Raw genomic sequence first — 22,683 nt, 5'->3', positions numbered from 1 at the left:
TTTACTCAGTTGATGAAAAATACTATAGATGGTATTATCTCTGACTTCAAGTGAAGTGTGTGGTGGAGTTGGCGGCAACAAATATGCAGACAGGGGATGGGGCAAACAAAAGAATTTTAATTTTTTTCCTCCAGCATCCGTGTCAATTTCTTTTCCTTTCCTCACTTGCCATGTGGCACTGCCATGTGTTATCAAATCAGATACTGACTTTTTTTTTTTTTATATAACCATTTATAACTCAACTGGAATTTAACTTGCATTAACCTCCGTTAGGAATTCTTCCATTTCAGTTATTGTAATTTCTCATTACCAATGTGTAAAGTACTCTGAGCTTTTGTATGAAGCACATTATCACTTCTCCTGATTGATAGATCCTTCACACTAAATCTAAATGCAAACTTCTTATAGGAAGAGGTTTAAGAATCATGAAATCAAAATGAAGTAAATATGTACTCATGTACGCACCCATACTCACTTTCAACCTTTTTGGAATCACCTCTTAACCTCTCAAGGATGTGGGAGAAAAACACACACAGACCTGGGGAGAACGTGCTAACTGAACAGACAACAAACAACAAGTACGGCAGCACTAACACCATGTCACTGTTGTAAATTACTTGTGTCATTTGTTTATTGTGTTCTTTGGAAAAAACTTTTTTTGGAGGTTTATTCAATTATGTAAACAAAAATTGTCAGTTTAATGCCAGAGCATTTGAACCAACCTAAATAAATTACGTCATACAAACTAATAATTTTTAAAGCTTCACAGAAATGACAATGAATTAACAATGAATTAAGGGCCTTTCAAAAGACTGTCTTTTTAGGAAAATGTTACATACTGTATGTAACGTGCATTTGTGTGTTTGATTTATATAACCATTATAAAAAGATCTGACATGTTTTGCTGTGAACTGATAACTTAGGCAAAAGAAATATAAATAGCTCGCCACAAGATTTCAGTTTTATTCATCATTTTTACAAAAGAAACATGCTAGTGGCAGAAGAGAATGTATCACACAAGTCATCAGAACATACTGATGGTGTTTTAAATATCACATTAATGAAATGTGTATAGTTCTAAATGTTCTTTTTTTTAAATTATTGTAAGTGTTCACTAAAATTCAAAATATCTTTTTCAGTGTACTTAAGTAGTGAACTGGCTACTAAACAGACAATTTATGTACTCTTTGCCTTCAACAAATGCATGTGACAAATTACAAACATTGGATTGGAGTGGAATGAACATTTTCACTAGATCTGAGAGCCAGATTTTCTATGAGCTATAAATAATATGCCTTTCCAACCTAATGACTTGTGGCGGATGCCTGGAATGACCGGGAAAGGGACACTACCTCCCCAGGGCCATAAGAGGGTAGCCACCCTGGTCTGCATCAGGGCCACAGGATGTAGCCTCAGAGCTTAGAAGCTCAAACATGTTGGGGCCTGTGGCCACCACCAGGGGGAGCCTGGATGATTACAGAGCCATGGACTGCTGCACTCCACCACACCCAGAACTGCTGCTGGAAGAGCATTACGGAGCACCTGGAGCACATCTGGGGAAGTGCAAGAGGCCGCCTCACTCCATTAGTGGAGTCGGGAGGAAGATGACGGGGCTTGCGAGAGGAGGAGTGAGGGTGGCAGAGAATAAAGAGTTGAAAAGAAAGCAGGGACTGTGAGAGAACTGTAGCTATTTAAGGCATTGTGTGGTGTTGTACAAAGAAGAACATAATTAAAACGTGTGTGTTTTTGGACATTTGGAGTCTGTGTGTGTTCAGGGGACTGAATTACCATAGAGTGCTTACTAAAAAATTTTATATTTAAATATTTACTGTCAATTGTTTTCTATATTGTAGCACTTGCTAAAAATGTAAATCTATTCTAGCAATACAATATATTGCAACTGTATCAAAGTACAATGACTTATTGAATTAAAAAAATAAATCTGACTAATCAGCTTTCAAGACAAATACAAACAGAACTTACCGGTACATTAAAAAACATTTTTAAGAAACATACCTTCTTACAACCTCTTTCCAACCCTCTTCTCTTTTCTGACCTCTTTTTGGACTGGTCAAATTTATTTTTGAATTTGGAGATGAAACTGGCAGTGAAACATTAGTTTTAAATGTGGCAGATAACGAACTTGAATTCAAGTCACTGGTGATTTCTTGTGTTCTAAAATAGAGAAGAATTAAGATTTTCTAAGATTTGATTTCTGCTGGGAAAAAATGCAAAAACCTTGACTCTAGAGAATGTAAACTTTAAAAACTGGAAAAAATAAAGTGCTGTATTAAACCAATGCGAATTTTCTAAATCTTGACATTGTTTTATGATATGAAATACATAGATCATTTATTTTTGTTACGGACAACAAACAGCATGAAATGAATAATATCACAACATAAACAAATTAGAAATGCATTCATCAATTCTGTTTTGTGACAGGAGGTAAGAATGAAAAGCCAGCACATTTTTGCTTTTGCAGCAAATGATTGACCGGTCAGGTTGGGGAGCATGCACTGGCACAGCACATTGCTGCAAACACCACATGAACAGCCAGCTTGGGATCCTGGTTGGCAATCCCCCACGCAGACACACGATCCAGTCCCACCCTCTGTAAAATAACTATCTATCTGCTGTAGCCAGGTGTTATGTGGGCATACCCATGGCCTGATCCAGCCACTCGGGTCCTCGACAATGGGGATCCTGCGAGATGGATCACCCTTGGGGAACTGACCCACAGTGGTGTAGTGCCGTAACTGTCACTCCCTCACAACGAAGGTAATGTGCCTCATTCTTGACTCTGTGAACAACCGTTCATGCGATACAAAGTCAAACCAGTGGTACCCAGGCATTCTCCGAAGAGACACACATTAAAATAGAGATGGTGCTCTCTGGCCTATTTAATCACATTTTTTCAATACACTGGCCTTACAGCAAACAAATTATAGGCAATGGCCACTTAAAGGTCTGCATACAAAGACAACTAGCAATAAACAAAGTAGACACAGGACAAATGACACTGAATGCTACAGTCACTAGAATTTCAGACCCATCAGAAAGCTCATTAGTAAGTAACATATTAACTAACTAGAACCCAAGGAAAACAGAAGGAAAATCTTAATTATGATGGTGAGGTGGGAAAGCACTAAACTATACTATTAAATTCCAAAAAACAGTTGTAGAATTTCTGGTATCATGTCTTTCAATAGTCTGCATCATTTGTCCCCATGTCTACTCTGCTCACTCCTAATAGTATTAGAGAAAATGTGAACTCAAATGAAAAACACAGAAGACAGCTAAGAACTTAAAAATAAAGCAAAAATTATGAAAATGTCTACATTTCGTATGAATGTATATCCGACACTACTGCTTTTTTCTAAATGCAGAAAAGGAGAAGAAAAAAGACCAGCTAATTAAAGACCAATAAAAGTGATTGTGTAAGTGGTAGTAACAAAGCAAGACTGAACTATAAAACCACTGGATGATCAGGTAATCTAATGCAACTCTCATAACAAAACTGGAAACCCACAGCATAACGCCAAGGGCAAAGAAAAACAGGCGGAGTGGTGGCTTTGAGGCTAGGGCTCTGCACTGGCAATCAGAAGGTTGGCGGTTCGAATCCCGTAAATGCCAAAAGTGACTCTGCTCGGTTGGGCCCTTGAGCAAGGCCCTTAACCTGCAATTGCTGAGCGCTTTGAGTAGTGAGAAAAGCGCTATACAAGTGCAAAGAATTACACAAAGAATTATAAAATCTGCTGCCAGCATCCCAAGATCTGCGTCATTCATGAGTGACTAGTCACAAATGTGATTGAAGAGTTTGTTTTCAATGTACTACGTTCAAAGACAAGTCATGCTCAAGACTGTTGTTTAGCAAATAAATCAAAATGAAGGTGGGAGGAGAAGAGAGTACACACTTAATAAATGTTAAAAGCTATGAGTGCAATGTTTTTGACTAGTTAACAGAATTAAAACCTACAATCAATGATTTTATGTAAAGGATGACAAAAAGCTGACGCAAGGGTCTAATTAAGCGATAAGCTACATTAAGAGTAAAAAATTTTAAAATCAAATTTAGGACTGTGGCTGCTGAAGAAGCCTTCAGCCAAGTAGGCTCACCCAGACTTCTGACATTTTATAAAAAGAAAGTTAACTATTACACCAAAACTGCATACTTTTGTCAACTCAGTATATCCTTCCTTACACAAGACATTAGTGATGTACATTTTTACTCTGTAAGCTATTTACAGCAATCAAAAAAAGACAGTACTGTAGTCTACTACAACTTTAAAAACTCATTATGTGACTATTTTGATCCATGTACATATAAAAAAAAAACAGCACAAGTACAGTATATTTAAGTGCAGACCATCTGCTGTGAAAATTAAGATTTGTTACTTGGCATTTTTTAGTGGGCATCTAATTTGTATTAAAGCAACATTAAGGTAAAGACATAACAATTAAATTATCCTCCTAGTTGGTCTGTTATACAGGACACAGAGAGCCTATCGTGCATTTATAATGATACCAACAACAGACAATAAACACAACACAATATGTATTAAGTGCAACATCTGACGACAGATAAAAGAAACACATCAGGTCTGCTCAGGTAGTTGGCAGTATAAGCAGTTGTTTAACAGCTTTATGACCCGAGGATAAGCATATCCATTAATCTAGAGGTGGCTAAACACATGGGTTGCCAAACTAAGTAATAATTCGTTTTCTCTCTTACAGTGGTGGGGCAGCCACAAATGACAAGCAGTAAAACTTCAAACTGAAAATGAATGATCAGTTGTCTAATGTGGTCCACCTAATTCTCTGCATGAAATGTCCTGACACTGTACTCGAAGTGGGAGAAACTGGATAAACACACCGCCAGGGAATGAATTTACACAGGTTCCACATTAAACGTGGCAACACAGATGTTCCTGTAGTGGCCCACTTCAACAGCCATGGACACTGCGAGAAGGACTTTAAAGTCACAGGGCATACGGGTAACTTCAGAACACAGCAAGAAAGAAAAGAATGGGAAGTTAAACTCATGCTAAAATTTAACACATTACAACATGGTTTGAATAGAGACAAAAGTTTAATGGCCAGGTATGAGGATTGACACAGACAACCTGACTTCAGATCCCATTATATTAAAAATCTCATTAGAAACTTCAAAAGACTTTGTTGGACAGTTATCTTATCCAAAGATCTTGACCATACATTGTTCTTCTCTAATGTTAAATGAACCCTAGCCTGAAGGAGTCTATTATTTTTTTACATTTAAGATGTCTCACTTAAAAGATTTACCAATGTTGTTTCTTGTCCTAGTGTGTATATAAACACAGGAAACTCCAGTTTCTGTATTCCATCTCACCTGATGAAAGGGCCTGAGTTGCCTTGAAAGCTTGCATATTGTAATCTTTTTAATTAGCCAATACAATGGGTCATTTTGCTTGACTTTACACTAAACTGATAATTAAAAATAGCAGCTTACTTTTTAGCCATATTTCAGAGATTGTTTCTCCATCTTAAGAAATTTACTATTTAAATATAGCACAATAAAAAAGTAAGAATAAGAAAAAACAATTAATAGTACTGCAGCAAAACCTGTAAGTATCAAATCAGTTATAATTAAGCATGTTGCTCTTGAATGAATAAAGGAAAAAGAACCAGGAAAAGGAAGGAGCAGAAAAATCAGATGTTATTATATTCGCCCTTGCTGTTTAGAAAAGGTAAGTTAGACTTACTGGTGTCTAGATTCAGAAGATTGCATTATCCAACATAACAATTGTTTAAAACAAAAATTAGAAATAGATGCATTTATAAGAAACTGAATTACAAAATGAAAATGCAATACATTTTTATAACACCAAAGTTCAAAAATAATGATTGAAAATGATGAACTATGTACATCTGTTTTCAATCGACAGTTTAGAAAACTATTAATTAAGTATAACAAAGTAGATGAGGCACAATGTAGTGACTGAGTAGTTTTTAATGTCTGTTACATTCTCTTTCTTCTTTATGTAATTTGGTTTCCATTTATTATATTGTCCCATGTCTAGTTAAAAACGTTTTTGATACATTATTTGGATATTACTCTTGTTTCATTTTGTATGTGATTTATTTGCATTTATTATACATATTTTGTACACCCTCATATGCACTGTCTTCTGTGTTATGCTTAGTTAGTAGTATTCCATATTATTGATTACAAAATAAATGCATATACAGTACTTGTTCATCATCTTCAATCACTATTTGTGGACTCTGGCATTACAAAAATATACCAGTTTTAAATCTATCATTCAGTTTCTTTAAAAATAAAACTTTTATTGAATTGTTTCTATTACATAATGTTTATGCTGGATAATGCATTTCTACGAGTCAAATACAAGAAACGACCTTCTCTTCTAAGTAATCCGTTTCACTGTAATAGCAATACATTTTACTTCTATTCTTTTTCATTTACTCATAAAACACCACCTGCTTAATATAGTTAAAAAAACAAAAACACAGAGACCAAAATACAGAGAAAAGCAGTTAATCATTTCAACACTTGAAGCCAAGTTATCTTTTGGTCTGTCCTTGAACAAACAGTCTGGGTCTAGATGCCAGTAGTCCTTACTGTTGCTTTCCTGACAAGCGAGAGAAGCTTGAAAAGATTTGTAATGAGAGGTGGTGTATAGATGAGCTGAGAATGAACATGCCAACAGATGGACAGATTTCAAGACTGGGATGATATGTTCCCTATACTGTTAAAACCAAATATTGGTATTAGGATGAAATTTGCACCAAGCTATTTATTATGTAAGAGTTTTTAATTGTAATATCTAGAATCCTCATTACTAATCGCATTCCAACACTTTAATAATATCATCAGCAAACCCCCTTTGCATAAACCTAAAACACTCAAGTCTTTTTAGTAAATAAACCACTGATACTCCAGATGAATTTTATTGTTACTTGGAATCTTTTGTGTCTGTATAACTCAAGAATTCTGCATTAAACAAATTGTCAGAATGAATGCATTTTATGCATAAAGCAGCTTTTCTAGACTATGTCGACATTATAACCTTCAACACTTGTCAGAATCCAGCTATATAGTCATTAAAAGAACAACCACTAACATCAGAATATCTTCAACGTTCAAACAAGGACATGAGCACAGTGCTGTGCATCTCAGTAGGAAATATAAGCAGGTACTATTGATAATCTATTTGATACTTTAGCTTAGAAGGACAGAAAAGGAACTATGAGAGAGAGAGAGAGAGAGAGCGATAGATAGAGATTTCAGGCAGAAATTTGAGATACGTATCGCAAGTACTGTAGTTTTATATTGTGTACCTAGTTTCAGCACGTTTTTAAGAAGAGAATCATTTTTTATTGATAACGTTTTAAACCAATAATCACTGATACAATAAAAAAAATGTGGCACTTTATCTTTTACTCCATGAAAAAAAATATAAAGCTATCATGAATTTTAGAAAAAGGTAAGCATCAAAACATAAAAGGATCACATGGTTTAAACTTACTTTGGCTGGCTTTTTGAAACAGGGACAGCAACCTTTTCATCTCGCAGCGCTGAATGCAAAACTACTGGCTGTCTCTTTTCACCAGATGAAGGCAAGTCTGGTAGGTAGTTTAACTCCTGGCTCTTGCTGCCACTACTGCTCTCACTGTTGCAGTCAGTGCTGTCCAGGTTATCTGAATCACTGTTCCCGCCAGCTCCCCCGCCTCTCGGCTCACCATGTATTTTGTTTTTGTCTGCTTTCTGTTGGGCTAATGAAACCTGTGGATCTTGTAATATAATTTGAACATTCTGGGAAGTATCTTTCGTTTTGTTCTTCTTATTCTTTCTGTTAGTGCTTGGTGTTGTCACCACATTCGCTCTCTTCTTCCCAAACACATTAGTAAAAGTATCTGAAGTTGCAGATATGCCTATGGTGGTAGTGGTGGTTGCACTTGGAGGCTCAATGGGTACTTCTGGCTCTGTTAAACAATGCAAGAAAAAATACATCAAAAACAAAGAAGGAATACATTTTCAACTAACCTGTACCTAATAAATATGCTAAGTTTCCATAAGTCCCACACATACATTTGTTTAGTTTCTTTAAATACACACACACGGAAACAAAAGCATGTGTTTGGAATTACTTGTTCTTTTGTACCCAAATAGCTTGCTGATGAAAGTAATAATGAGTACAATTAATACATTTCTTGAATTCCAAATGCAAGTAAATATACAGGAAAAGAATGTCATGGTTTCTATTAGGATTTCAAGATACGTAGTAAATGTACACTCCTACTTTCATCGCCTAGCCATTTGGGTACAAGAGGAAAGTAATTTCAGTTTCAGACTGGCATGTCTCTGCCTCATTTGTTCATTTTCTGAAAGCACTATTTTTATTAGTTGAAAAATAAACTTAATATGGACACCTTTGACAGCATTTCAGAGAAAACCCAGGCAGAACATGGGAGAAATGAAATTCCTAACAGACCAGGAACTAAACCCCAAGGTCACCGAAGGTACGAGTTTGCAGCCTAAATCTTACACACAATTTTAACTAATGAATGACATGTCCTAAACATTATTTTCTTTTCCACTATATTTTTTATTAGACACAAGTATAGATGCATCCATATGTATAACCAGATAAGGAAGATTAGAATTAAAACTGAAATTATACTTTGCAGCAACTAATACCACAGAAGGTGATGAAGACAGTTTATTTTAAGCTTTAGTTGCTGTGTTATAAAACATACATACATATAAATGAAATATTACCCTGGAGCCACCTTTCCAAGACAGCAGTTAGAAATGAGGAGGATGAATGAAACTGAATACCTTCCGCAGAATCTTTTTCTGTATCTTGCATTTCTGAGGCTTCCTTAGTTTTAGCTTCTTCTTCTTCTTGTTTTCTTTTCTGCTCCTCCTTTTTCTTCTTTCTTTTCTCTTTGCGTTTTTCTCTTTTGGCAGCTAAAGCCTGTTTCTTGCTCTCTTCTCTGGACTAATTTGGTAAGAAAATCAGAGCAATTTAAATTATACTCATATGCATTTAATGCTTAAGGCAAGATTAGTCACAAACAAGGCAACACTTCAATTATTTCACAAATGTGAGGAGTATAATTTATGGGTCAAGGGTCAAAACATTTCTGTTTAAAGGAATGATTTAAAAAAAAGTTTTAAGTGTTAATAGTCATCTATTGCATAATTTCTGCCAACATAAATACTCTTTTCTTATCCATACCTATGCATGGAATCGATGCCATAACTTTTCCGTCTATGCTCTCTCCTTCATATAATGTGAAAACCACCACCTATGACATCTCCTTTCTGTTCTGGTTTTAAATATGCCTTATGTCCTATTTGAATTTGAATATAATTGTCTTTATTGAACTTTTTGATAGTTGTATGTGCTTGCCATTACACCATCAGGGTTTCTTGAGCTTTGCATTTTACTTGTTGCCTTTTCCCTTCTAATTACAGATTTTGCAATGCTGAAAAGCTCTACAGATATGATGTGTAATTATTTTTGAAAAAATAAAATTACTGAACTTCCCTTGGGGAAAATGAAGTACTATCAACAGTTATCTTTAGATCCATAGTGTTAGGAAACAAGTACTAAAAGTATATTCCCACAACCATCAAAAAGAAAGATGCACAGAAACAGCACAAGTGCTCTCTAGTGTGCAGGCTCAAACACGGCTTTCTTTTCTACTGCTTTTCAATGTTCCTGACTGAGCATGTTAAGGAGCAAAAGACAACATGCTTAGAAAGAATCTGGGGAAAAAGTTGAAATGAAGTTACAGTTACATTTGCTTATATTTCTGAACAGGCCCTTAGAGGAATTAGGCTACTTTTGAGTCATATTAGCTTAAGGTTTTTAATAAAATAATTAAATTCTAACGCTAGAAATTTTCATTTGACATTCTTTCAAAAAGTTTTGATTTATTTTTCCCATATAGTTAACAGTAGAAACTGAGCTTATGCCTTGCTGGAATGTGCTGGGTACTGTTCTTCTTGTCACTTGCAACACAAACTTTTTGGAGCAACCAAACTACTCCTAATCAAATGACCTTGGATCAAATAATCTCTTCCAAACTGGTAAATGTCTAATTCACATACAGTGGAACCTCGGGTCACAAATGTCACGGACCACATACAAATTGGGTTACAACCAAAAAGTTCGCCAAACTTTTGCATCTGTTCACGACCACACACTCGGGTGACGATCAAACCAGTTTCCCTTCCGGTTCGTACGCGCTGATGATTTCCGGACGTGTTCAGTCTCTCCCTGTGTATTCGCTGTGAACTCTTTGCACTCTATTTAGTTTTCCTTCCGGTTCATACGCACCGGTGATTTACGCATGTGTTCAGTCTCTCCCTGTACAAGCACATTGTTCTTGGTCAGTCGTGCATTGCGTAGAGGGGACTTTAACTCAAAACTGTACTCTCCTCTCCACCCAGCTTCCTGCTCACTTCCTTCAAGCCAGAACTCGACTCATGCAAGGTTAGATTTCGTGGTTGTTTATGGTTAGTTTTTGTGCAAATTAAAGATTTTTCAAATGTTCAATGTTTTCCCTGTGCTTAAAACTCATTTAAAAAAAGTGTTTAAAGCAAGCGGTTCATAAGGCTGTAGCGTGAACTCTTGCAGTGTTAGTTTTCTCTGTTCAAGGTTTTCTCGGTGTTATTCAATGTTTTTACATTTAGTTTACTGTTACACTGTGCATTCTACCATATAATTACCTATTTTTATGCTTAAAAATCTTTAAAAAAAAACATTTACATACAGTTTGTATGGTCTGGAATGGATTAATTGTATTTACATACAATCCTATGGGTGAAAATTACTTCAGGTCACAACCAAATCGGGTTGTGACCAGAGTTTTGGAACAAATTTCAGTCGTGACCCAAGGTTCCACTGTATGTGGTTCACATGCAGAAATGTGTTGGTCATAATATTACTGACACCTTGTAAAGTTGGTCTTCACTGCTTTAAACCAGTAGGCATGGGGAACCTGGGTGCATCTAGTTAAAGTCCATTGTGGAAGTGAATAAGGAGGAAAATAAATGGGGAGTTTTGGGGTGTGGCGACTTGGAACTAAGCTATGGAATGTTTTGATAGCATCTAGAAATCTAGCAGAGTGCAATAACTCAGGAATTGCAGCTTGAAAACTGATAGATTTGCATGGCAGTGCAGTATGCTGTGGACTTTTGTTTATTTAAAAGGCAGCTAAGATTTTTTTTTTTTTTTTACCCTTTCTTCGCTTTGCACCTTATTATATATGTCTTGTACTTTTTGTAGGCAAGTTTCACGTTAAAAATATCACATCAGTACTATAGATGAGAAGCAGCTAAATGAGTATTAAACTGAAAATCAAGGCTGTCATGTTCTTTTTGTTGCCCATCTACATATCTACAGAAAAATCGTGGATTTGGTGCTGCAATCCTTATAAAGAGACCGAAAACATAATCACAGGGTAGGATTATAAATTTTAAGAGGCAAGTGGACTATAGTTAAATCCCAAAAAGAAAGATGTAATGGGCTTTTCATTATGAAACTGCCTAGAATGGCAACTCGGGTAAAGTGGTGCTCAATCGCAGCCTGACGACCCTACCCGAAAAGTTCAGTTTCTCCAGGAATATTTTTTATTTGAGGTTTTGTTCTCTCTTTGTGTCACCTTACTATATTCTATAAGATAGATGCTCTTAATCTCAATTAAGTCTAACTTTATTTTACTACTCGTTTTAATAAAAGTATGTAAATATTGTATAGTTAAGTACTTTTTCCTAATTATCAATTGAAAAATCAATACAATATTTTAAAGCCTATCCTCAGTAAACTTGGCAGAAAAATAAACTTAAGTGAAATGAAAAATATATCAATATCAGGCATAATTAAAGCTGGAATTAGCGGGCATGTGAACAACAAAAGCAATAGTGTACAATGCTATCAAAAATAATCTTAAATATCAGCTGTTGATGTATAATGTACAAACTTTGTAAAATGCCCATAACCACAACTCATTCCCATCACAAAATGTTATAGTATTCTGAAAACTCAAAGTGTCAACTTAGTTAACAACTGCTAAAGTAACTACTATTCTCTTACTTTTTCCAAATCCAATTCTTTTAATAAAATGCTTGCGTTTTTATTTGCTTCTGCTGCTTGCTGGTCTTTGGCTTTAACTATGGTTTCCATGCACTGGTGACATTTCTTTAAAAGTTCCTGAAAAAAAATGAAAGGAATACACAAACATTAGGCCTAATAGTACTTCAGTGTGCTCTTCTGAACATAAAACTAGGAATCAAGAACCACAACAAAGAAGCTGTTCTAAGTTACCCCTTACTATAATCTTTAAACTCATTAAAATAGAAATACCTTATCAGCAATAGTAGCAATGTATCTCATGCATTCAATATCAGATGGAAATTGGTTTACTTCTTTCACTAGATACTGCACTACTTTCACATGACCCTGCAAGTAATAAAATAAATAAATGTTATATATCAAAAAGACAAATTCACAGACAACAATACATCTTTTAGAACAGTGTTTTATAAGTAAATTAACATCATTTTTTTTTTTTCTAAAACAAACATCCATTACATTTACGGGACAGCAAGAGAGATTGATAGGTTGAGTCACCACCCGACTGTCACAGCAAATGAAACTGTCATTCAGATAAAATTAATGAACACTGCATGTGCTTCAAAGCACTACAAACTAGGAATGCTCCAATCAGATTTTTTAAGGCCAATAAAATGACTGATTTCATGTTACTTGATTGTCTGATTCTGATACCGAGTCTGAATTTTTTTTCTTTATCCTTTTAAAAAAAAAAGTTTCATACTAGACTCCTGAATAACCAGAGACATAGAAGCCTTATGTTCTATATTATTGTGTTACCTTTGGTATTGTTATAATTAAACTATAGACCACAGGTGTTAACTGCTTATTTTTTATTAACAAAATGTAATTCTGTAGGCTTGTTCAATGACCATAAAATACTAAAATAAACAAAATTTCCTTAAAATACATTAATTAGTAAAATATGTACAAAAATATATTAATAATACATATGGTATAAAAGAAAATAAAATGCTTATTATAATTAGAAGCTGTCATACTTTGTGACTTGGGGGGGGGGCAGGGAGTTTTCACCATTTCTCTAGCAAAAAAGCAAATTTCTATATTCTCACACAATTAATCGATACTGGCAATTAAATACTGTTTAAATGTAAATATACACGTACTTGCAGGTGTTAATTTTTAATCATTAAATATACAACAGTTTTTTTGCAGATAAAATATACATCAAGTATATTTACTATATGAAGGAGTGTTTTTTTTAACTACGCAAGTTTCTGATTTTTAACAGCTTTGCAGAACCATTTGTAGTCACTTATTTACTAACTAAAAGCAATGTTTACAACACTCCTTAAAAATGGTTACTCAAACTCAAGGACTATGTTCTTACTGTAGATCAAATGGCCTAGTTTATACACCAATATTATTATAATATATAATCTAATTATACTCTTTTTTCACCCCAATATCATTAATATCTCTGCAATACTCAGGTGACAATATTCTTTGATTCCTTTTTGAACAAAATTATGGAGATATGGAGATCCATATTTTTAATATTAGGCTTTTGAGAAATTTGTAATAGGTGTCGTATAATCGTATTTTATTCACTCCTCGCTTACAGGAAATGGTTTAGATGGGAATCACATGTCATTTATTACTCATTTACACTGGCCACTACAGAAAAGGAGATTCTAAGAACATTCAAATATTTGATTTATTTCCACTCAGTGCCAAGGACACTCCACAGATTATGGAGAATCTCTAATAGGTCACCTGGAAGTGCTACATCCATGTTGGGACAAAAGCTTGAATGAAAGTCAAAGCCAACAACTGTAAAAACCTGGCACTTATGACTTGAATGCCCCAGAGGAGGTGAGAGAGAGAGAAATAGACAGAGAGATACAGGAAAAATGAAAGAACAAGGCACAAAGGAAAAAAAAGTCACTTTTGTCAAATTTTATCCAGAAGATATAAATTGCCGAACCATGAAGATTTAAAAAAGAACCATCAGGCTGTAAAGTCTATACATTTATAGAGAGATCTTTCCAACAAAATATGCTAAGACATCTAATAATATAAAATGTAAATTTGGGTTGTGGTGATTAAATAAAATGTAAAAAATACGACTGAAATCATACAAAAATAACAACACTGGAGACTCTTCCTTTCATATAGTTTTCTTTGGAGCTAACTAGTTTAGGAGACATGGGCTGCTCATTTGTACCTTATTTTCTAACAAATAGATTAACTGCATGCTTCTTTATGTTTTACAGCAGCTTGTCTGTGTTTTGGAACTTCCAACTTTTTTGTAAGAATTTTCAAGAGAAAATGTAGAGGGTCTTGGGGCTACATGGGTTAAAATAGCTTCAATTTGGGTTGTATTCATCCCATTAAATCCTGATTTCATTGCAACGACAGCTAAATGAAAATATTCATCACTGACTAGGACACAAACATGAATTGCCTAATTGTTATAATACAATCACTTCTCTACTAAAATTAAAAATCTTTTAAAAAATTTCATTTTTTTTTCCTTTCTTGATTTTTCTTTTTAATAATGTGGTCACAGAAATAGTCATTCAACACAAGGATGATACTAAAAAGTGATCACGTATACTCATTGTTTAAAATGTTGACAATGTTACAAGTTGTGTTAAAATAAAAGGTTCACCTTGCGAAAAGCTGCCATGAGGGGTGTAATTTTCCTGTTGTCTGCAGCGTCCACATCTGCACCTGCCTGGACCAGCAGCTGAACAACATCAAAGTGCCCACCGTTAGCTGCTAACCACAGGGGGGTATTCCCTTTCTTGTTCCGAACATCAATATGAGCACCTCTGCAAGTAGGGACAAGAAAAAAGTACAGAAATTTTAAACATTATATTTTGAAACGCTTTATACTGTTTTACTACCCATTCAGGAATCAAAAAAATTGCAAAGACTCTTTTAAAAGGAAAGCAGCAATACCTGTTGATAAGTAGTTCACAAAACTTATAATGGCCTTTGTCAGCAGCTATTGTTAAAGCTGTGTCCCTTGATGAAGGCACTGGTGGTGCATTTACATCAGCTCCTTTGTCAAGCAGGACCCTACCAACCTCAGCATACCCTCCAGATGCAGCTTCCATTAATGGGGTTAAACCAGTCTAATGCCAATTAAAAAGAAAAATGTAAAATTAAATAACAGATGTTTAATTATTACACAGAACTGAGAAAAACACAATTGCTATATTTATTGATGTTTATATATGTTACAACACAAAGTGTGGTTTAGTGGACAAAGTTTTGGGTTGTGACCGACAATGATTTTGGGCAAGTATCTGAGAGGGAACCATACTGAAATCTGAAGGCATTTATAAAATCAGTAGCTGAAATGTACAAGTTTGGAAACAACATTACCAAAATTAGCAAGAAGGCTGCTTTGATATGGTAGCCACTACAGATGTTGTATGCAATACATAAAAGTTTTTGTTTTTTTTTTAAAATATACTGATTTTTGCACTAAACAGGTTGCTAAGAATCAGAAAATTAAAAGCCTAAATAAGGCACTGCATTCAAAGGTTCACTCTTCAAGACAATGGTATTATGATAAAGATTCACACCTACTTAGTCACAGTGATTTGAAGGATGTAGTGTTTGGCTATTATTTATTCATCTTCCATAAACATTGACACATTTCTGGCCACAAGTGTTAAATTAATGTTGTTTACTTAGCAATCCCCTTAATTAAAATGGTGGCAAGTAAAGGTGATACATATAATTAACACATATAATCACAGATAAATGTACTTGAAAAACAAAAGCTTTCAAGAAACACAATTGTTGGTGAAAATTCAACTTGCCTTAGCTCTGTGTTCAACATTTGCTTTTCTGTCCAGCAGCAAGCTGACCACCTCTGCTCTGCCTTGAAAACAAGCGAGCGTGAGGGCGGTGTTTCGATTGGTCTCTATTTGAGCATTGATATCTGAGCCCATATCAAGCAGTAACTTCACTGCAGGTACGTGACCATTCATTGCAGCCAGCATTAGAGGAGAGATGCCCAGTTTACTCCCAGTTCTGAAGAAAAAAAAATTAGTATACACAGAATCCAAGCTAAGTAAACTATTTTTATTAGTCCTATGACATTAAAACACAACCAATTAAAGAACAAGTTAACTTACAAAAAAGCTTATGAAAAGTAAAAATTACTGCCTGACAGATCCAGCATCTTCCATTCAAATCCCTAGCCCCACCACTGTCCATGTGTAGTCCGTCTGTTCTCCCCATGTATTTCTGGGTTTTCCACTAGACAGATGTGTATTTAGGCTAAACAATGACTTTAAATTGTCCTTCATATGACTGGTTATGTGTTTGGGCATGTGTACTTTAAGATTGACTCATTCCAAAACCAATGAAGTTTTGTGTCTTAAGTCAAGTACTTAAACCCCTGGATTTAATATGGTTTAGCATGTTATGGCATTATTTGCATATTTTATTTTGTGGTATTTAATACTGTGTAGCATGAACACTATTTGTTACTACAGACTTTCTTTCAATAGACTGCGGCGAATGTCCTCATTCATTCAAATTAAAAGACACTATTTCATTAAAGCAAACAAACATATTCAAACATTTAATTAACCCATTAACACCGCTAATAAAAAAAAATGTAAAAAAGAAAATTTGAAATATTTAAATTCTAGTATATAATCTACCTTGAATTAATCTCAGCTCCAGCATTGAGAAGGATCTTAATGATATTAACATAACCCCCTGAAGCAGCCAAACTCAAAGGCGTATAATCTGAAACATTTCGATGCTCTTTATTTGCACCTCGTAGCAGCAGTAATTCAACCACCTTAAAAATATAAAATGTAATATTAAAAATAAAAAAAGAGAGAAATGTAAGACTCTCAAAATTTCAAGCACATACTAGGAATCTTTACTGAAATGCCAACCTCTTGTCGTCCTCCAGAACATGCCAACGATAACGGTGTGTCTTTGGTACGCTCTGACTGTGCTTCAATGTCCCCACCTTTGTCTAGCAAAATTTCCACCACACCAACATGTCCAGCAGTTGCTGCCAGAATGAGGGGGGTGAAACCTGAAAGGAACAAATTAAAAGTTACATGAAAACTCAACAATAAATCAAAATATTAATGCATGCTGTTTATACTCTATAAATTATACAATAATATATAGAGGTGCTGGTCATAAAATTAGAATATCATGACAATGTTGATTTATTTCAGTAATTCCATTGAAAAAGTGAAACTAGAATATCAGATTCATTCATTACACACAGACTGATGTATTTCAAATGTTAATTTCTTTTAATTTTGATGATTATAACTGACAACTAATGAAAGTCCCAAATTCAGTATCTCGGAAAATTAGAATATCAATTAAGACCAATGCAAAAAAAAGGATTTTTAGAAATGTTGGCCAACTGAAAGGTATGAGCATGAAAAGTATGAGCATGTACAGCACTCAGTATTTAGTTGGCCTGGATTACTGCAGCAATGCGGCGTGGCATGGAGTCGATCAGTCTGTGGCACTGCTCATGTGTTATGAGAGCTCATGTTGCTCCGATAGTGGCCTTCAGCTCTTCTGAACTGTTGGGTATGGCATATTTCATCTTCCTCTTCACAATAGATTTTCTATGGAGTTAAGGTCAGGCGAGTTTGCTGGCCAATCGAGAACAGGGATGCCATGGTCCTTAAACCAGGTACTGGTAGCTTTGGCACTTTGTGCAGGTGCCAGATCCTGATGGAAAATGAAATCTGCATCTCCATAAAGTTTGTCAGCAGCAGGAAGCATGAAGTGCTCTAAAACTTCCTGGTAGACAGCTGCGTTGACCTTGGACCTCAGAAAACACAATGGACCAACACCAGCAGATGACATGGCACCCAAACCATCACTGACTGTGGAAACTTTACACTGGACCTCAAGCAACATGGATTCTGTGCCTCTCCTCTCTTCCTCCAGACCTTGATTTCCAAAGGAAATGCAAAATTTACTTTCATCAGAGAAGATAACTTTGGATCACTTAGCAGCAGTCCATCGAGACACTTCTGATGCGGTCTCTTGTTCAAGAGTGGCTTGACACAAGGAATGCGACAGCTGAAGCCCATGTCTTGCATACGTCTGTGTGTGGTGGCTCTTGAAGCACTGACTTCAGCTGCAGGCCACTCTTTGTGAATCTCCCCCACAGTTTTGTTTCACAATCCTCTCCAGGGTTCAAGCGGTTATCCCTATTGCTTGTACACTTTTTTCTACCACATCTTGTCCTTCCCTTCGCCTCTCTATTAATGTGCTTGGACACAGAGCTCTGTGAACAGCCAGCCTCTTTAGCAATGACCTTTTGTGTCTTGCCCTTGTGCAAGGTGTCAATGGTCGTCTTTTAGACAACTGTCAAGTCAGCAGTCTTCCCCATGATTGTGCAGCCTACAGAACTCGACTGAGAGACCATTTAAAGGCTTTTGCAGGTGTTTTGAGTTCATTAGCTGATTATAGTGTGGCACCAGGTGTCTTCAATATTGAACCTTTTCACAATATTCTAATTTTCTGAGATACTGAATTTGGGACTTTCATTAGTTGTCAGTTATCATCAAAATTAAAAGAAATAAACGTTTGAAATACATCAGTCTGTGTGTAATGAATTAATCTAATATACAAGGTTCACTTTTTGAATGGAATTGCTGAAATAAATCAACTTTGTCATGATATTCTAATTATATGACCGGCACCTGTACACTATATTAAAATAAAAACTTTTTGCCTAAAAAGGATAAAAGAATGAGCATGATTGTTTTAAAAGCAGGATAAAAGATGTTAAAAGTTGAATAAAACATTTTTTTTATGTCTTAAATTTAAATTATGCATTTCATATTTGAAAAAGCTCACAAACTGCCAACTTTATTGTCAAATCATTTTTTTATAACAATGAAAGAATCTGAATTGGAGATTCATTTAGTAAAGGAGCTTCAGAAAAATCAATGACAATATATTTTGGGATATTACCATATTTGATTTGTAAAATTAAGTTATACACATTTTTCAAAATTGCCATTGTACACATTTGCTCCGATAATCTAGTCTGAACTTTAGTTTTATGCAGTAAATTTAAAAATAAAACAAACTACTGTACTTAATCCACATGAACTTTATGTATACTATTAATTATATAAGCAAAATTAAATTTAAAGTGCAATACTAATGTGTATTGCTACAAAAAACAAATGTGCACCTTTTTTGTCCCGATGTTCAATATTTGCACCACGTGCTAGTAAAACAGACACAAGCTCTTCATGTCCTCCTGCACAAGCCAAAGTTAATGCTGTGTCATGGTTGCTTTCCGTCTAAAATAAAGAAGCATTTACAGAAATGTAAGAAAAAATTAGCATTTATTCTGTGCATTTTAAAATAGTAAAATTCTTTACATCAGCTTGTTAGTGAAAACTATCAAATTTAGAATTCAGATATTACAAAACTGTCTTCAAAGATAAACCTATTTATCTATAAAGTATACTCGCTCAGTTTAGATTTAATGTCCACAAATTACATCTCTAGCTGTCCCAGTCAGCTTGTTGATGGGAGGGCACAGTGCCATGGCCTCAGAGTTCTGCATACTGTGCTCCTTACTCATGTAAACCCCAATAGAACAATGCATCACTCTTGTTCTCAGCCATTTTGGACCATAGCTTTATCCAAATTGTGTGTGGCATGTCATAACGTGCAATGAAATATGTAAGAGCGCCACTAATACTGAAACTCACATCATACTAAACATTCTCTGTGACAGTTGGGGGACAGGCAGAAACAATCAGTATGGTTACGTGATAGCATGTTTATTAAGTCTTGAAACCACTATCCATGTTTGTATTTGGAATTAGAAGGTGTGCTGACATTTCAGTCATTCTTCTTAGTGGGTACGCCCTGACATTGCTTTCTAGTATTTCCACTTTAAGCTTAAAACAAGTTTAATTTTTGCACATTACACAATCCACTTGGTGTCAGTCACAAATCCTCACTTTTCTTTAAATGGCATGACAATATCTTACTCAAGAAATCTCCAGATTTACCAACCCGTTTTAACATTGCTTATAAACTTGATGTTACACTTTTGGCCACAATGCTTTATCAGGATGTTGTTCAACGTGCAACCATTGAAAATTGGGACTTCTGTTTAAATCATTTCAGCTTGCTTAGAACTGATTTGCACAGGTTTGAGAACTTCTAGGTTTTTGCAGTGATTTAGGTGGTCTTCTACTTCTAAGTAGATGTGCTTCACACTAAAAAAAAAAAAAACTTATGACTATATGCCATAATATTTTTGCTTGCTTTTGCATACAATAGGTGTAAAAACCAGTCTGACACTGCGTTTTGTGACACTGGAGGTGAGGACATTGTTCATTTATTCTTTTGTGCCTAGAGGAGCTTTCGCATGTGGATTTGCTCTTACAAATGAATGTGAAGTGAACCTCTACGGCAGAGACTAGAAGTTTTTTCTTTTTTTTTTTATCCCAACCACCACTTTCACCAAGCTGAAAATAATCAGTCATTTTACCCAAGTTTGCAACAACAGTAAAATAATCTTTAACAGTATATTACTTCTTAACTAATATGAGCGGTTACTATTACTGAATTTTTGGCAACAATTCCTTCCTTTCAGTTTCTCCCTTTATCACTCATCTTCCTACAGTTCCTTTTTATTTATAACCGGAGCGCTTCATCCATGCTCTAACACAGGCAGCAATCAAGTGCTTGATTTGTCAGTATTACTTACACATATGCAGATGATGCATGACTAGAGTCAAGCACTGCTGTAGCATACAGGCTTGTGTATTAATAGAATAACATTCAGAAAATTCCAAAATTGCAGTATGAAACCATATTACAATGTTCAAGTTTTGTCAAGTAGTATTGTGATGCAGTGGAATCTCTTCATCAAAGACAGTGTCCTGGATTTGTAATCTTGTGCCCATGTGTAGTCTGTGTGCCTTCTGCCCATTCTCATCATGTATGTGTGCATTTTTCTTTGGGTCCTCTTGTTTTCCTTCCATATCCCGAATGTGTGTGTTTTAGGTTAACGGGTGATACTAAATTAGTCCTATGTGAGTGTGAATGTGTGATTGACATCCCAAAGGCTGGTTTCTACTTTGTGCTTAGTGCCGCTTGGATGCACTCTGACCTTGCAGGAACCCAAACTGTATTAAGTGTCTCTGAGAATATTAAACTTCCAATATTATATATCACAAACTTAAACTTAATTTAACATAAAAAAAAACAGGATTAGCATAAAGCATAAGATTGTGAAATCCTAGAAAAGGTGTGTGGAAAAGTACAGGATAATAAAGTATACACATTTTGAGCTTGCCAAGATAAACGGAGATGACTGAAGAGGAAAGCAAGTCACACAGAATAATGGACACCCATGGAAGAAGTACTGGAACAAAGTAAACAGTGCAGAACAACTGTGCTCAAATATTAAAAAATAAATAGCACACATCAGGAAAGCTTTGTACAGCATGTGGCTAAGATGTTGAACTACGTACTTGTTGAAACTGCAGAGGAATGAGACTGTGCAGCCTAAAATACTTAACCTTTTCACCATTTGCAATAGAAATGCTAGTTTGAGTGTCCCATTATTAACATCCTTTGAATTGTTGTTTATTTTAAACTAGCTTTCCAAATGCCAGCCAGCACTTAACCAAAATGAAAACTTAGAAAGTTATTCATAGTAATGTGTGGGTTAAAAAAAAAAGACATAAAACACAACCTTAACACGCAACATTACAGTCTACCCGTAGTATTTTAAATATATGAATACTGAAATATTTTTATCCAAATTGACTGAGAAACATGTGACCACATCACTGACAGTGACAGTAAAATAATGTTAATTCTAGAATGCGCAAGTCAGATCACACCACTGTTACACACATTATTCCCTGTGTTACAGCTAAAAACTTTTGTCACATTTAAAACAGCACTTACATGTGCATCTATATCTACTGAGGGATAAAGAGGCAACATTGAAGGAGGGGAGACGGCGTTGTTGGGGGTCTGTGCCTGAAGCTGAGGTGCTGGTGATGATGTACTGCTCAACATGGCAGGCACTCTAGTGCTCACAGCTGAAAATGAAGAAATAAAGTAATTAGTTATCAAAAAGGAAACAAACAATTAAGATAATAACCTAAAACTTAAAACTACATTTAAGGGAAAATAATTGTTAAGTTAGCAATATACCACTTGTATCACATTCTTCTAACATTTCTAACATTTCATTTAAACACTGTAGAAGACTGTTTTGTCTTTTGAAAAAATGTTTCATATTAACTACTTTCTTGATAATACTTAATCTACACATAAAATAAAAACTGTGGATGATAATCATAAAGGCAAATATGCAAAAAACAAACTGATAGCATAAATTCTTCAACATTTTCTGTAATCAATTATTAACTAAATACTCTTCTTGATGGTAAATTCAGTAGATACTTCACTATAGTATATTAGTAACAAGCAAACTTACCTGAAACCATATCTGTTTTTAAATTAAAAAAAAAAAAAATTGGATATAAATGGAGATAAAGTAAAACAGGTCATTGCC

The 22,683-nt window shown here is 35.0% G+C and overlaps 1 protein-coding gene across 8 annotated transcripts in view; it reads right to left on the bottom strand.

Annotated features, from left to right (window-relative positions):
- The window catches only part of ankhd1 (ankyrin repeat and KH domain containing 1), a 187,779-nt gene that overhangs the window by 34,010 nt on the left and 131,086 nt on the right, over positions 1 to 22,683 (bottom strand). For all 8 annotated transcript variants that reach the window (XM_039773750.1, XM_039773751.1, XM_039773755.1 and 5 more), the window contains 12 exons: positions 22,068 to 22,204; positions 19,318 to 19,429; positions 17,027 to 17,172; positions 16,784 to 16,926; positions 15,932 to 16,145; positions 15,060 to 15,235; positions 14,767 to 14,929; positions 12,384 to 12,479; positions 12,114 to 12,230; positions 8,846 to 9,008; positions 7,533 to 7,989; positions 2,017 to 2,175 (listed from right to left, as the gene is read on the bottom strand). In XM_039773750.1, the coding sequence (XP_039629684.1) occupies positions 2,017 to 2,175; positions 7,533 to 7,989; positions 8,846 to 9,008; positions 12,114 to 12,230; positions 12,384 to 12,479; positions 14,767 to 14,929; positions 15,060 to 15,235; positions 15,932 to 16,145; positions 16,784 to 16,926; positions 17,027 to 17,172; positions 19,318 to 19,429; positions 22,068 to 22,204 (2,083 nt within the window). The remainder of the gene's footprint in view (positions 1 to 2,016; positions 2,176 to 7,532; positions 7,990 to 8,845; positions 9,009 to 12,113; positions 12,231 to 12,383; positions 12,480 to 14,766; positions 14,930 to 15,059; positions 15,236 to 15,931; positions 16,146 to 16,783; positions 16,927 to 17,026; positions 17,173 to 19,317; positions 19,430 to 22,067; positions 22,205 to 22,683) is intronic.

This window comes from Polypterus senegalus, chromosome 13, assembly GCF_016835505.1.
Source record: "Polypterus senegalus isolate Bchr_013 chromosome 13, ASM1683550v1, whole genome shotgun sequence".
NCBI lineage: Eukaryota > Metazoa > Chordata > Cladistia > Polypteriformes > Polypteridae > Polypterus > Polypterus senegalus.
This window is presented reverse-complemented; position numbering and strand designations above follow the sequence as displayed.